At 42.3% G+C, this 16,866-nt stretch overlaps 1 protein-coding gene across 1 annotated transcript in view; it reads right to left on the minus strand.

The window, feature by feature from the left end:
- Positions 1-6,922: 6,922 nt before the first annotated feature.
- The window catches only part of Hhla1 (HHLA1 neighbor of OC90), a 36,242-nt gene continuing 26,298 nt past the window's right edge, over positions 6,923-16,866 (minus strand). The window contains exons 14-16 of the mRNA XM_076911416.1: positions 15,212-15,368; positions 8,917-8,999; positions 6,923-8,139 (exon numbers count right to left, since the gene is read on the minus strand). Coding sequence (XP_076767531.1) covers positions 8,096-8,139; positions 8,917-8,999; positions 15,212-15,368 — 284 coding nt within the window. The 3' untranslated portion in view covers positions 6,923-8,095. The remainder of the gene's footprint in view (positions 8,140-8,916; positions 9,000-15,211; positions 15,369-16,866) is intronic.

A 16,866-nucleotide genomic window follows, 5' to 3' on the forward strand; every position in this document is an offset into this window, starting at 1 on the left:
TCACTGCAGATATGAATAAGTCTGGTGACCACATGGTGGTGCTGCCTGCCAACAAATCGTCTCTTCCCCCCCCCCCCCACACACACAGCAGCTCAACTTTTCTTTGGTTTTGGGCACCTGGATTATTTGGTCGCTGTCCTAGTATATCAATGGATATCCTCAGGGGCTGCTCTGGGGACAAAGGAACAAGGTGTGAACAAAAGTCCTGGAATGCTGCTACACTTTTATTATAGTTCCTTGCATTCAGATCACCAAGTATTCAACTTCAATAGGTACCCTAATGCCCAACAACTGTATAGTTAATAGGAGGCAGGAGATCAGAGGGATTTTAGAATAATTTTCTCCCTAGTTATAATCCCCTAAGCAGTGGAAAATGATTGGTCGATTTGTGCATATTTCGCTTTAGATCATGACTTCAGGACATTGTATGAATGACAGTAAAGCATGTTCCAGGGTGCTGAATAGATTTCTAGATGTGCATTGCACAAAGGTGCTTGGCCAAGAGGGCATATAGAAACCCCCAAACAACTAGGCTAGACTCTCAAGTGCGCCCTCTGCAGAGCACTTTTATAATGTGCTTCTCTCGAGGCAAAGGAGGTATCCCGCAATTTAAGAGTTGTCATGCTGAGGTCACCCTGCCTGTGAACTCAGTTTACTCTGCAGAGTCCTGAGTGAGAAGACCTCTGGACTGCAAGGTGGCTTTCCTACAAACCTGTCTCTAGTATGGCTGCTGGTGGCTGCAAAATGGATGGGTATTATATGAATGAAAGCACAAGGAGTGAATGTTTGAGAATCCTGACTGGACTGAACGCCCTCTAGTAATTGTCTGCTGTCTGATTTTCCTTCAGTACAATGCTCTACTTGTAATAATCCCCTAAAACAGACAAGCTGTCGCCATCCGAAAAGCTCTCCTAACGCTTTTCAGTCAGCTTTGACTGCCTCCTATTCAGGCTGAAGCCAGATTGAAATGAATGGATGATGAGACACGCATCCAAAAGAACCTTCACTAGTGTGTGGCAACTGGCTCTCAGGAGGAGGGGGATGGAGACTCTTTTTAAAATCAAAACTCACAACACTGAGGCCACCATACCTTGGGTAATCTAGTCACCATCTAGCACTGATGGCGTCTTGTGATCACTGTTACTTAACTTGGAAGGGCCATACATGGGCATCATCTAGTCAGATTACAAGTTTTAAGATGAAGTCTTTGAAGCTTGAAGACTGATGAATTACAGCACAAAGGTCCCAGTTGTGCCTGACCCCAGTCCAGCACTGTTACAATGGTAGCACCTGCCGGTAGGTCTTACAGGGTCCCAGTGAGTTCATCTCCACCCCCAACCTGTGATGCTGAAGTACAGAAGCTGCTCATGACAACAGAGACTTGCAATTGCAGCAGCTGACTGCACTGTAACCAAGGGCTCATGCTGTTCCCTGTCCCATTTGTGCTGAAGCCCTTTTTTGGGAGATAAAGTAGGGGTTCCAGTTAGAGCAGCCACCTTTGACCCAGGTCTCAGGAGTTCACTCTCACAGCAGTTCTGCATCTCAGGCTACATAGGCTACTTGACTTCTGCCTCCTAGAATTTATGAGAGTGCAAATAATAAAACTCGCTGAATCATACAGGACGGATCCACCACCATTCTACATTCTACTTTAAGAAATTACTTATCAGAAAGGAGAGAGTAGAGTAGTGGGGAGGTTGCTTTGTGCAGAGTCCCAGTTTGAGAAGGGGAAATAGTCTGGAAGTGGACACTGGAGATGATAACACAAAAACAAAACTTTACTTCATACTATTGTCCACTGAAAATGAATAAGATGGTAAATTTGCACATATATATTATATTGTATATTTTACATATAACATGATGCATATCCTAATACAAATTTTTAACTAGGTTGTAAATTTGTGGATCTTGTTCCTTGCATGAATTGGATCATTCTTTGTGTCACGTGGCCCACTGAGCATGCTCCATGTACTGTCTAGAAATAAAACTTTAAGACTTAAAAAAAAACCAAAAATATTTTTCTTTTTCGTTTAACTGAGGCTCAGTTAAATATCACTACACCAAATTGCATTTGAACACTGCACGGGCACAAGGGAAGCACCATGCATGCCAATGTTCATGCTTCAAACCATTAACCAATCTCATCTAAGCCTTTGCTCTGTGGATTCTACCCTCAGCTACCTGGTCAGCCACATGATCCAAAAACAAGTAGCCTCCTAATTGTTGTTACAATTCAGTCAGGAGGCCTATATATTGTACCCCGAGGCTACCTGTTACAGCCATCCCCTAGTAGAATCCAAGCCACCTCCTGACAACTCATCTGTGGCTACTTGACTGCATCTTGGAACCAGACTATGCTGACTGGCCCAGATCAGTCAGGCTCTGTAGCTGAACGGATGGAGCTCATTTTTGCATACCAATTTGTCTGGGACTCCTGGAGTCAACCCAGAAGGATCTTGCCTTGAGTTACAAGGCAGGAACTCTGTGCTCAGGACCACTGACCCACTGAAGGTACACTAGGCATAGTTGTTGAGCCACAGGCTTATGTAACCCTTGCTGAAGTGGTGTGTGTGGTAGGGAAGTTGGGCGAAGCAGTTTAGCAAGTGTTGTCAACTTGGCACTGCATCTCCTACCAGGACCCAGAGTGCCTTTGGAGTCCAGCAACATCCGGAGTACTATCCAGGACTCACACAGTGCTAAAGACCTGACCCTTCTTCCCTTTCCATCCCTTCTTCTGTCCTTATGCCCTCTTTTCACAAATCCACTTCTACCATCTAGTTCCCTTTTCTTTCTTCTTTCCTTCTCTCCCTTCTCCCACTCATCTCCATCTTCCTCCGTCTATTTCTTCCATCTCTCTGACCCTGCCTCCTTGTTCTTTCCCATTTCTCCTTCATCCTCTTCTCTCCATCTCTTTATACTATCACAAGAAGTAGGTACGTACTGTGACGTGAAGCTCCACTCAAAGGCTGTTGAATGATCCAGAGTTGCTTGGCTTTGAGGAAATGTGGACAGGGTCTTTTATATCTCAGGCAAAGACCCCCTGGTCATGTGAGCACCTTCCCACACTCACACCAAGAGCTTTTCATGCACTCTGGCAGGTGGGCTGCACAGAGGGGGAGGAGGTATCATAATGCTCTGCCTTGGCACAAGTGAAGGCTCTATATTAAACAGTTCCATCTTGAGCCCCACGAGGAGACCCGAGCTCTAATTAAAGAACAATGACTGCCTTGTTCCACACACCCCACCCCACTGCAGTGTCTCAGAGACTCTCTGATTATGTCTGAGGATCACAAGGGAACAACTCTGGAGGCCAAAAGATGTTGAAAGTCACTGGCTCCCTTGCTAGGAAAAAGACAGGCTTTGTCTCGCCTAGTCATTGCGACAGTGACTCTTTAAGGGGATTTGATTTCTCTTTCCTTTATAGTTTTCTGTCCAAGTTATGGGGTATAGTCAAATGGGGCTTTATAATTAAACACCCTATGTTCCACTGCCAGTCCTACTGAGCTCCATCTTGGCTTTTATGTCTGCTATATGGAGGTCATTCTACTGCATTGTAAGCTTTGGGGGGGCTTTTCAGAGTCTTCCTTTCTCTGCATAATTCTTTGTAGAGTGCTTTCCTTCCCAATAGTGTGCCACCAGTGGTCATGAGGACTTTGTCCTTGTCTCTACAGTCATCACAGCAGGAAGTCTGTGTAATCTTAGGAGGAGAGAATGGAGAAGCAAGTGTCTACAGAGGTATTTGTCCCTTCTCACATGTCCTATCATATTTGACATGGATAAAGTCATACTGGTCACGAACCCTCTGAGCTATAGTCTCCAACTTTGCCTCTTGAAAGAGCAGAACTAGCCAGATGATTGCATTGGGATCAGTGGAGTCTTCCCAGCAGACTCCATTGAAGGGCTTCTCCACATAAGAAGTTGTCCTTGTGTGTTGGAACATCTGTCTGTTTTTGTTATTAGGTTATTCGGATGCACTGAGGGTCTGAAGTATATTTGCTTAAGTCTTATTCAACAAACACAGATGAGCTTCTATCTCTAAAGCTGCCAAGTCAGTGGGCCACATGTCTCAAAACAGCCAAACTGGTGCTCCATAAATCTCAAGAACATCACTACTAAATGATGCTAAAACATTAGCAACCTACCTAGAAGGGAAGTTCTAGACATTTGGAGAGGATTAGATTGTCTCCCATAGCCTGTAAAAGAATGCAATTGTTTAAATATGAGTTGTGCTCCTCCATAGGCAAGTGTGGTGAGCACTTGGTCCCCAACTAGTGGCACTCTTTTCAAGGATATTGGAAACTTCGGGAGGTAGGACCTATCTAGAGGAAGTAGATTAGTAGATTACTAGCATACAGATCTTGTTCTTAGCTTTTTGTTTGTCTCTCTATCTATCTGTCTAGCTGTCGATCTTTGTCTTTCTGTGTCTCTGTATCTTTCTCTCTATGTCTCTTCTCTCTGCCCTCTTCTCTCTCCTTTCTCTCTTTACCTCCTTGTCTCTCTTTCTTACTCTGCTTCTAGTTGGCCAGGGGGCAAAATCCCCTCTCTGCTATGTGCTTCCATTGTGCCAATTGCATGGGGCCAAGCAAAGTCTAAATCCTCAGAAATCATGTGCTGAAACAAATTGTTTTTACTTAAGATTTTCTACCAGGTAATTTTTCCACAAGTGGGTGAACATATCTAACACAAAGAATGTATTTATAATCTGTTATTGATATGCTTGGTCAATGGTTCTTTTCCTTGAGCAATGTCTTGGGCATTAAAAGATTGCCCATGCACCTACTGGATGCCTGGGGCAATCCCCACCAGACCATCTAAACGGCATAACTAGATATCTTCAAAATACTAAATATTGTCTAAGGCCATAACTTTCTATTTTTTTCTTGTTGAATAGAGTAAAAGCTAAGTTTCCCTAGAAACATAGAAGACATAGTTGTTCTCAGTAAAAGTTTAATGACAGATTCCACTATGAAAGCAGCTAAATTCCTTACTCATACAAGCCCAGAAGTACACTTTGCAGAAAGAGAAACATACATGCAATTACACAGAGACATGCTTTAGGACTGAAATGAACACACATGCTTTTTGTTCTCTCTCTCTCTCTCTCTCTCTCTCTCTCTCTCTCTCTCTCTCTCTTTCCCTTTCTCTCCTTCCCTCTCCCTCCCTCCCTCTCCCTTTCTCCCTCTCCCTTTCTCCCTCTCCCTCTCTCCCTCTCTCTCTTTCTTTCTCTGTCTCCATACCCCTCTATACTCCCTCTTCCTACTATATACTTTTTCTTTTCTTCCACTCTTTCTCTTGACAACCTAGCTTTTCCTTTGGGATGTGGCGTACATAGAAAAGCTCCTCTTTTTCCTTCCAGAAAGAGTGTAGTGTAATAAAGTTGCCCAGGCAACCACACACTCTTCTTGGTACCTGGGACATACAAATGCCCCATCTACTTTACCTAATCAGTTAAGCACTGGCAGCCATATATCCTTGAATTAAAATTCCACTTCTGTGTCATCTCCTGAGGCTTGCTACTCTCCTTCCTTATCACATAAAAGAACAAAGTCGAGATATAGTTGTCTCAATCTTTCTTAGGCTCTTGGAGTCCATCAGACTTGACTATTGGGCAAGCAGTTTGCATTTGACTTTGTGTGCTTTCCACCTTTGTTCTGTTACACAGAAGGTATGATTGTAGAGAACTGGTCCCATATGGACCTCTGAGCTCTTGTCTAAATATGCAATCAGATCCCAACACAAGCTTCTGAAGTACTCCATGTTTGAGCCTTGTCAAAGTGTAGTCATGGTTGGTTAATATTCTCAATAAAGAGAGTAGCTGAATTCACATGGGCTCTCCTCAAGAAAACAACCTTGTATGCAGGCTTGAGCTGTTAGCCCATCCTAGGTGATAAGTTGCTTTCTGGAAAACTTTGGTCATCCTTTTGATGTGAGATAATTCCACCAGAGAACACACAGATGGACTAAAAGCTGAATAGAAAGTCTGTTTTGTCAACTTATAACTACATGGGGAATTTGCCTAAATCATGCAGCCCTGATCCCTATTATTCTATGCCTTTTATGCATAAAAACTATAGCTTGGTTGACACACTTCAGTTACCAAGAATAGTTAGTGAGAAAACTACAGAAGTCAACAAGTAAGATTAGTATATTTAGCTACTTCCACAGATCCTGGCTTAGGTCTTTAATGGATTAAAACTTTGGCTTCCATTTTGGCAGGTAATGGGGGTTTACATTGCTGAGTTCTAAGGTCAGAATAGTGCCTCTAACATGGCATCAGTTGTGCTAAGGTCTTGAGGCCTGTTATTCTTTCCTGCCAAAAGCCCTTAATTGATATGAACTTTGTCCATTAAAAAATGGCCCAGCTAAATTAACTTAATCATACAAAAAAGGACATCTTTTTGACTCCTATTGAGGTGGACATCCTTTTTGCTCCTTAGAATAGTAGCTGCAATTACCTCATCTTTGCAAACTCAAAGGTTATTTCTTAGCCCCCAAAATTATATCAACAGGTACTTATGAACTTGTCGGCTGTGTGATATGAAAAGTCAAGTGTTCAGACTAACAATAAACCTTTCTGTCTATCTGGATGGGAGCGCACATGCTGCTTCTCTGACCAAGTCCAAGTTCTATACCCTGAGCACCTTCCTGTATCAGGGCATTCGACTATCTTCTGGAAGAAGAGACTTTTTAGTTTTTGGAATATGAAAATAAAGAATGCCTTACACAGAGATCTGTGGTGAGAGGGTAGAAACACAGCACACCAGGGGGAAAACTGTCCTTGGTAATGAAGAGCCAAGGGCTCCCCATAGGCCTGCTGGAGATAGCAAAGCTGCTTAGCCATGCTTTGTACAGAACTGTGCATTTACAGGCAAATCGGAGGACCAGAAATAGTAAAAAAAAAAAAAAAAAAAAGGGACCTGATACAATTAAGGGGCCATTTCAGTATATGGGTGGGCAGAAAAATCTGGTTCAGCAGGTATTAGATAGTCAAGGGAAGCGAAGTTCTGACCTCCTAGATCCCAAGAAATCACCCCTAGAGTCTTGAAATAATTCAAAAGGAGCATATTTACATAATAAATTCCAGGTTGCATGTGTAGTATGCAAACATATGACTTATAATAAGGGCCTAAAGCCATGCAGTGTCAACTTAACTTCTGGAGATTGAGTACTCAAATATAGTCTTTCAGTCACCCATGCTTAAATGACCAGAGCTTTTGTGTTGACAACACTCCATATGCATTATTCCATATTATATGCATTATTCCATATTATTGCTGGAGAGTGACATGTAAAGATTGTATGTGCAACCAAATGTCAAGGTGAACATGTCAAGCTCATGCCTGAGCTCCTCTAGTAGCTTCTATACCTGGCTTTTTCTATGATACACAGTGTGAATATATCAGTTTTTCTGAGCTCTGCCATCTATCTACTGAGTGTCTGCTCCAGGAGAGGATGCCAGAACACAGTGGGACATGCAGAAGAGAAGTCAAGATAGGAGGGAAGTCAAGATCTCCTCATCTACATGTTAACAGGAAATGTTTCTATCACCTCCTCCTTAGGAACTTGGAAGAGAATCTTGATGCTGTAGCACTGTAAGTCTGATTAGTTGTATGTAGCCAAGTAGTCATCAGTGTTCCATGCCATAGTGAGAGTTCTCTAGAGTGCAGTCAGGCCTTTTCAATTTATCCTCTTGTCAACTCAGAGTCCCAAGTTTGAGTCACCTCCGGTATTTTGCTCAGGTCTCAATGATGCACTGCTGTCTTCACACTGATATGCACACTTATATGAAGCCTACACCTCAGTCCTCCTGGTATCAGGACTGCTGCAGGCATAAGATAGGTTCTTAAATCCAAACCATAGGTTTCCTTTCCTCTGAAGCAGGCATAGAAGCCTGGTGTTACTCCGTTGATTGTAAACTTCTGTCTTTGATGCACTACATAGATTGACAGGAGACAAAATCTCTCTGCTTCCAAAGAGAAATCCTTCCCTTCTACAGATGACTTGGATGGGACATGCCTGGATTCTCAAAATACAGCCAAGCTGGAAACAAAACCAGGGTGAAGGTTTGGTGCCAGAAGTCACTGTTAAGTGCTCACACAGACTTGCAGACATTCTCCAGGCATTTTTGCTTTAAGGCTGAAAGAGTAAGAAAGGGAATCAAGATTGGAACCAAACTGAGACATAAAATCAAATAGTACCAGCCACAGTTCAGGTTCTTCTTGAGGGAAAGCACAGGTCAGGTCCATTCTAAGGGACTCCTTTGAGAGCCCCTTGGAGCATCAGAGTGGAGGAAGACACAGGCATGTTTTTTCATTTTCTGCTTGGCTGCTATTGTCCCAATACCTAATTGTGTTCAACTCATCTCCCTAATTTGCATTATGGCCATTTAAACTCAATAATATACTGATCAGCAAACATAACATGTGTGTTTAAAGGTTTCTGCAGGGTAGGGAGGAAAGACAAGATATTAGATAATGTGCGGGCTAGCTGTTCTATGCCCACACACTAAAGTGAAGGGCCCTTGACTTCTCACCCAGTGAATGGAGAACTTCTTGTCTTCTCTGCCTTAAATTATTTGCATACCTTGAGTGAGAGTTCCAGTGTTTTGTGGGGTTTGTCTTCTGTTTTACTTTGGTTTGTCTTTTTAGCTTGCACTGGAACTCAGAGCCTAAGAACCTTGCCTGGGTTTACACAGAGGCAGCAGTGAGTGGTCAGCTGACTCCAAAGCTTTCTGTACTTCTTGCAAACACTGGGGGGTTGACTGAACACTAGGCTGTCTTGACTTGATGGTGTCTCCATGAGCTACAGCAGTCCTCTGGTCCCAGCTAAGGTGAGACAAACTATCAGAGTCACGGAACCTTCTATCAAACGCATTCACTGCTGAGCAACCACATCAGTAAGCTGAGTACTTACTTCGAGAATGGGACACCCTCTTCACCCTCTGACAGATCAGTGTAGCATTCTTCAGAAACCAAGAATAGTATTCCAGACAATACCTACAGGTTCAATCAGAGTTGAGAGTGGTCACTTTCCTGTGATGACCATAAGACAGCTAGAATCAAAAAGAGTAATTACACAAGTATGAACAATACCCATTATTTACATCAGAGAACATTCTATTTATCTTTAAAGAGTATGGGAAGAAGGGTAGAGAAGAATGATTGCTAGGAAAGAGCTTGGACATTGGGGCCAATGAGATGAATTTTTAATCTTAGATCTATAGTTTATTAGGATGCGTGAGTTTAGGTTGGCTACTTAACCCTCTAGGCCTTAGTTTCTTCATATGTAAGTAAAAGGCAATAAGATTAAGTGAGATGGTATGTGTGAAGTTTCTGAACTATACCAATGTCTATATGTTCAGTAAGTAAGAATATTCATTTGTATTTGTGGGAGAAGAGACGAGGAGGAAAGAATGCTATCATTACACCTGTAGCAAACACGTTACAAAGAGATACTCCGCTCCTGGTCTGAGGCACTCAGGTTTGCTTCAGAATTCCATAGTAGAGAGCCGATGAGCATGCTCTCAGGAGAGGTTTCAGCCTAGGCTGTCAGTTGTCAGGGGCAGCCTTGCTTATGCAGTGAAGGCCTAAAATCAGCAATAGGCCTAAATCAGCTTGCTAACACAAAGTCTTGGTCCCTGTGAAAAAACACTAAACAGATGGCTATAGGATCTTGTAAACAAATAGCCTTGGTGGAAATTCACCAGCCTGGATAGTCATAAACCTGATGGGAAGTACCAGCTTAGATAAGAAACAAGTGAATCATAGACAGAGTCATAGTGACCTGTTCCCTGAACTTTCACCCAGCCAATACCCTGTTCTGAAGGATATCTGTACTCCCTCTGAAGACACCTACACTCTTGCATCATCCTTTTCCCCACATCTTGCCTTTATGTGTATATAACCCCTGTGTGAAAAATTAGAATCAGTGGTTTGATCATCCTATAGACAAGCCACTTATTCTTTGTGTCCTCTGTCCTCCAGTTCTCTCTTCCAGGTCTTCTGATCCCAGTTCAACGCCCCGTGGGACTGGGACAGTCAGTGGCTTATTGTGATATATCTGACATCTGAGGTGATTGAGCCAGGCATGTTGGAATTCAACCCCAATCCTCTGCAAGAACAGGTAGGTGATCTGAACTGCTGAGTCAACCAAACTACCAAACTACCCTAGCTGTGTGGATTTTAGCCTAGGTATTCCAGCCTGTGCTAGAAAATATTGTCATTCCAGTAGTCAAAAATGCCAATATTTCAGTCAAGACCTCATCAGGAAAGTGGGAACATTGAGATGCCTTAATAAAGTAAATTCACACTGGAAAGTGGTCCCAAACAGGTTAGAAGAAACCAAGGCAAGAAGGAAGAAGGCACCCCATGTCTGCTGAACAGTGAATGACCAGCCAGAAGAGACAGAAGTATGTGTGAGGAGCAAGAAAGGGAAGGGATGTTCTGCATTGTTACCGCAGCTGGAGCCTCAGAAGACACACCTATTTCTAGAAATGTAGAAAACCTTTCCTGGCCTCTCCATTCTGCTATCGTCTTCCATTTCCACGAACAAACAGACAACTGGATAGCTAGACATTCTGGGAAATGGAGTTTGCACAAGCCAGATCTTTTCGTATTAAAGCTGACCAAAAACAGAGGAGGGGTGTGTGTATCTCAGTGGTGGACACAATAGGATCACTCTTCTCATGAACCTGGACCTGCTCAAGGAACTTCAAGAAGGGATAAGATGTCAAACCTGGCCAACCCAGTACAGCTCAACACAGTACCTAAGCACTTGCTTGCCATAGCCACAACATGTCAAGTGTGCCAGGGAAGGACCATGCTGCAAGTGCAAGAGAGCAATGCACAAGTCCCAGCATAGTCACTAGACGTGTTCCTGGTGCTGGTCAGAGTAACATCTACATCATCTCCTTTAATTTTCCCAACACTGTCACAGAAGCAAGAGTATTGCAGCCTTTCTGTGAACAGAGCTCTTAGAATTATGTGACATGTGGCTTGGAATGTGGGCAGGATTAGGTATACTATGGGATAAATCAGATAAGGTTGAAAGAAACTGTGGGTAGGCCCCCTAACACCACACTGCTTGTAAGTCACAGAGCCCAATTTTAAACTGAAACCTGCCTGACTTCCCACCCAATGTAGTATTTATTCAGCTAAATACTGGCTTTTGGGCCCTTGACACATACCCTAGCCTCAACCTTTCATAGCAAGGGTAATCGTGCAGTAAGAATGTCAAACTATGTGGGAGAGGGTCTGCATTAGGGTGTGGTACTAACAAATGAGATGCTTTGTGAATCTTCAGACAGGGCCAGAAGTTCCATAGTCTTGTGGCCTGTTCTGAAAAGGCCAACGTTGCCATTTGGAGTCTTAATTAATTTAAGTTTCTGCCTCTCAGGTCATGAAAGTACTTCATGATAATATGACCATGCCCAAACCTGAGGCAGAATATCTGGGTTCTTCCCCCAAGTTAGTATAGCAAGGCAAATCACTAGTAAGGAAATAGCCATACATGGCAGGGAATAAAGTGAAAGTTGTGTTAACAATGAGGATTGTTGGATTACTTAGAGGATATATCTCTCAAACAGAAAAGACTAAACTAGTGGTTTTTGAACCTTCCTAATGCTGTGACAACAGTTTCCCAAGTTGTGGTGACTCTGACCCATAAACATTATTTTGTTGCTCCTTCATAAGTGTAATTTTGCTACCGTATGAGCCATAATGTGAATACTTTTCAAGACAGAGGCTTTGCCAAAGTTGTAGCAACCCACACGCTGAGAACCACTGAACTAAATAATCATGGAGGAAAAGCCATCGTGTAAGTGAAGGGGTCCTGCTGTGCCTGTCTTTGGGCTTTGGTATCAGGGCTAGCTTCAGTGCCATCAATATGATCTGGACTCTGAAGCACTCATCAATATAGAAGTTCCTTGCATTGGAACCACAGATATCTGGCAACCCTGGAGATGTCAATATTTGTCATACATTAGAAGTGAAATAGAATCAGATTTGTCATCCTATAAAATGAGGCATATTCTCAGGTTTGTGATAGGGACCCCAGAATTAGAAAAGTCTCAACAGAGGACTACACTGGAAGAGATTTTAGGTGTAAAAGGAAAATTAAGGAACCTGAGTTTTAGAGCTGACAGAATGAATGGTTGAGAATCTAGGGTTCTATATATTTTTTTTATTTCTTCTAAATTGAGGGAATAGATTAGAAAGACACCAAAAGCTCTATGGCAAGACTTAAGAGGAATGAGTTCATAAGCAACAATGTGGGTGATTGAAATGACAACGTCATTTTAAATAGGGATAAAGGCAGCATCAGGGGCGTACCATTGATGCCGCAGACACAGCTAGCTCCCCAGAAGTCCTAAAATGCTCCAAGCCATCTTCCTTTTCATCTTTGCACATGGCATTTTATACTTTGCTGGAGTGACTTCTCCAGTTTTCTGCCTCCATAACTTCTAATCCTCCATCAACCCCTGGATGTCTTCCTTCTGATGGGATCCTATAGCATTTGATTCTGGATTTCTTATATTACTTGTCATACTGGCTTGAAATTTCTCTCTTTCTATTACCAAATTCTCCACTAAATAGAGCTTTGATTTCAAATCTCAGAAGTACTATTATTAAAAAAAATCACTATACCCAGTTACCCAACCCTCTCCTACATTAATATTCTTGTATTATATTTAATATTTTATATGAGTTTCTGGAATAATTTATTGTTCAGTGAAAATATAGGGGCAGAATGAAAGGCTGGGTGAACATGTGCTTTATTCCTATTAATTAACCCAGAAGTCTCCCCGGGAACTTCTTTCCTTCTTATTTCTATCTTTCTGGGATGATTTTTTTCTTTAAAAAAAAGCATTTTTCTCAGTATAGCTATAGATTGTGTGTGTGTGTGTGTGTGTGTGTGTGTGTCCATGCAGAAGCTAAAGATAATCTGAAACTGGAGTAACAGACATCTGTGAGCCCCCTGACATGGATGCTTGGATCTAAACTCAGGTCCTCTAGAAGAGTGTCAAGTGCTCTTAACTGCTGAACCATCTCTCTAGTCCCATATGAATGTTTTCATTTGTGATATTTGTCAAGGGAGTATGACTAATACATCTTTTTCTTGGATAGATGACTTAATCTTATCACTTTTATTTTAAATTGAGCTTTACAACTATTATATCCCACCAACTATGACCCAGTTTTTAGATCTATTCGTAATTCATCTTTGCAACATTTATAATACATGACTGCCAGATTGTAGAGACTCAACACACATTCAGTTAGTGAGAGAAGTGAAGGATCTATTGAAGTGGGCTGACTCTAGATAATGCAAAAATATTGTTTTGAAGATTTTTCTTTTCTTCGCTGTGAGGAAATACCCCTTCGTTGTTGTCTGTTTACACAACTGGGTCTTTCAAGTTATTATACTCTGTATGTAAGTAAGACACTCAAGCCTATTGAGGCATCCTAGATCAAATCTAAAAATAGATTCGAGGAAAAGGTGCAAACTTAGGATTGATGCTTAGATATGGTGAATAATAGAAATTTTTTAAAAATGAAAGACATGTTACTAAACTTTTAAGATAATACTGAGCCTTGAGAAATTGGTCCTCAACTTACTAGGGAAGGACACACATTTTTGCTGTTTGATTCTGGGTTTAACAACCAAGAATAAAGTCTAGAAGCATCTTCTATCAGTACTGGAAGACAGGAGCACATCAATAACTAGATCATCAAGTGTGATCAGCCTCCTGATTTTCTCCGGCAGGCAACAACAACTGCTGTGAATTAAAGATCTGTCATTTAGATAGGCAAATGTTTTGATTATATTTTTCCTAGAAAATTTCATCAAGTATAGGACACTGGTATCCAAAGTCCTTAGTAGTAAGTAATTATACCACATGTAGTATAGTTCATCTCGGTGTAATCCAAACTCAACTCATCTCACCTAAACTCAGCTCAATCATCTCCTCATTTAATTTAATCTTAATCCATCCTAGCACATCCAAGCACAACTCTTCTTTACCTAACTCATTTCACCGGAAATCACCTCTTCTTAACATAGCTCCATTAGGGCAATCCAGTTCAACTCAATACGTTCATTTCAACCCATCCCAACTCATCTCAATTCATCTCAGACAAAAACCAGCTCAGTGTAGGTCACCTCTACTATATTTACCAGATTCTGCATTTAGGTTTGAGCTCCCTGTCATGGAGCTCAAAGATGTAAAAGTCTAGTAAAGGGCCCCCTGTAGAGTAAACTCCCTTATGTCACCTGACATCTGCCTGGGAACTATTCAATTCCTGGATACCTGATAAGTTGCAGAGAAACCACACACAATAAGAAGAATATGCCCTACAGTGATGAGAGGGAACTTGTAGAGCCCACCTTTAGGAGAAAGACATGGCATCAAGTGAGAAATTGGGTTGCTATCCCACAGTCAAAAACTCAGACCTAGAATTGTTCCTGTCTGAAAGAACTGCAGGGATAAAAATGGAGAAGAGCCAGAGGAAAAGGAGGTCCAGTGACAGGCTCAAATTGAGATCCAGATCAAGGGGAGGTCCCAAGGCCTGAAGCTATTATTAAGGCTATGGTGTGCTCACAAAAAGCACACATGACTGCCCTCTGAAAGACCCAACAAGCAGCTGAGAGAGTCAGATGCAGATATTTACACCCTACCAATGGACAGAAGCTGCTGACCCCTGTGGTTGAATTAGGGAAGAAACTGAAAAGGAGGGCAACCCTGTAGGAGGATCAGCAGTCTTAACTAACCTGGATCCCTGAGATCTCTCAGACACTGGGTCACCAAACAGGCAGCATACACTAGCTGATATGAAGCCTTCAACACATATACAGCAGAGGACTGCCAGGTTTGGACTCAGTTAGAGAAGATACATCTAATCCTCAAGAGATTGGGGGCCCCAGGGAGAGGGTAGGTCTGGTGGGGCTTGGGGACATCACCACGGAGATGGGAGAAGGAGGTATGGAATGTGAAACAGTCAGAGGGTAGATCAGGAGAGGGATAAAATCTGTACTGTAAAAAAAAAAAGATTAAATAAAAAATAAAAAAATTAATACCTAAACTATTAGGTATGCATCACCTGCCTGGGAATTATGTAGGGCCTAGCCACCTGATAACTTGCAGAGAGACCACACACAATAGGAAGACTACAACAACTGAGTATGCAAGGGAGTCACTGTCCCAGATTACCTCATGGCTTCTGAACTGAAATCCCGCTTTTGGATTGCACAGAGGCATTGCTGGAAGAAGCGGCAGAGTTCCATCAGGCATGGGGTGAGTTTCTTCATGGTCAGGGGCAGAGGAGTATCTGTAATGGCCTCTTCTTTGGGGAGTGGCCGAGGACACTCTGGAACATGCAATCTCAGACATGTGAAATCAGTAAGAGCTCAGCAAACATCTTCTCTTGGGTATGGCCTCTGATACATTAGTACAGTCTAACCCTTATTATGGGTAGATCAGACATGGACAATAGAGAGTGTGGTTTTATTGTTGCTCAGGAAAATTACTGTGGGAATGTCAAAGACCAGTAGAGAATGATAATAATGGGATTCAGGAGGAGACTAGGCATGTGTTCTCTGGGGAGCTTGCATCTAAACTGTGGAACAGAAATGTACTCGGGGCAGGGCATCACTGGTACAGAGGATAGCTTACTACCATGCAAGGGGATATCTGGCAGTGCAGGGGGGGGGGGTTGCGAATGCTTTAACTACAGAGGGTGTGTTGCAGTGTGTGTGTGTGTGTGTGTGTACATACATGCATAAGGCATTAAGGAGGTATGACGGTTAGTACTGACTGTCAGCTTGAAAGGATCTAAAATCATTTAGACTGGATTAATTGAGGTGGGATGACTCATTTTAAGGATGGGTGACACCATCCCATGAGGTGAAGTGCTGAACTGAATAAAAAGCAAGAAGTATTCTGAGCACCAAGATCCATTTCCCTCTTGTTTCCCAGCAGTAGACATAATTGGAGAGCTGGTTCCAATCTCCCTCACCAGGATGAACTGTGCCCTTGAACTGTGAGCCCAAATATAAAGAACTTTTCCATCCTTAAGTCCCTTTTGTCAGGTAGTTTGTCACAACAATAAGAAACTAATGGAGAAGAGAATCGCAGATTTGAAAACAAATCTAGCATTCCAAGTCTAGCAAGCTGGACAATGGGTTCTGAGTTCTCCTCCTTGGGGAGCAGGTTGATTATGTATCATGTAACCAGATTTTCATTATGGTTTAGTATGTGACATTTAGGAAAAGAATACAAATATTTACCAAAGGGGAAAATAAGCTCTTACAGGTCTCATCCTATCAGATCTACTGAAACTGAATCAATTTCCTGAGGCTGCCCCCAGGCAACCTTACAAGAATGACATGAGACTCAGATTCAGCATGTAGAGCAACTGAGAAGGCTCAGTAAGTTCTTCTACACAGAGCATATGGCACTATTCTTGCCGTGGAACAGATATAAACAATAGCTAGTATTGTTGATCTACTTATTGGAAAGTTTTGAGGGTCTACCATGTGCCAGGCACAAACAAACTAGTAGTACAGTAATGAACAAGAAGGAACAGGGTCCTCCTCTCACAGGGCTTGTCATCTAGGATGAGAAATTATATTAGGATGTTACAATTACGCAGGATAGGCCCCACTGCCATTAAACAAAATGACACAACATCTAGAAATGAGCAGACAGGAATTGTGGCTTCTCTTTAATGTCATTTTGACTGTTGCCTAGCAGACACTCTAGGACTATCTGGTTATAAAGGAGGGTGAGGCTTTTGATTTGACTTGATTTGATTTGATTGTTTTGAGACAGAGTCTCATGAAGTTCAGGCTGGCCTAAAACTTGTT

The sequence above is a fragment of the Arvicanthis niloticus genome, chromosome 13, assembly GCF_011762505.2.
Source record: "Arvicanthis niloticus isolate mArvNil1 chromosome 13, mArvNil1.pat.X, whole genome shotgun sequence".
NCBI classification, from domain to species: Eukaryota; Metazoa; Chordata; class Mammalia; order Rodentia; family Muridae; genus Arvicanthis; species Arvicanthis niloticus.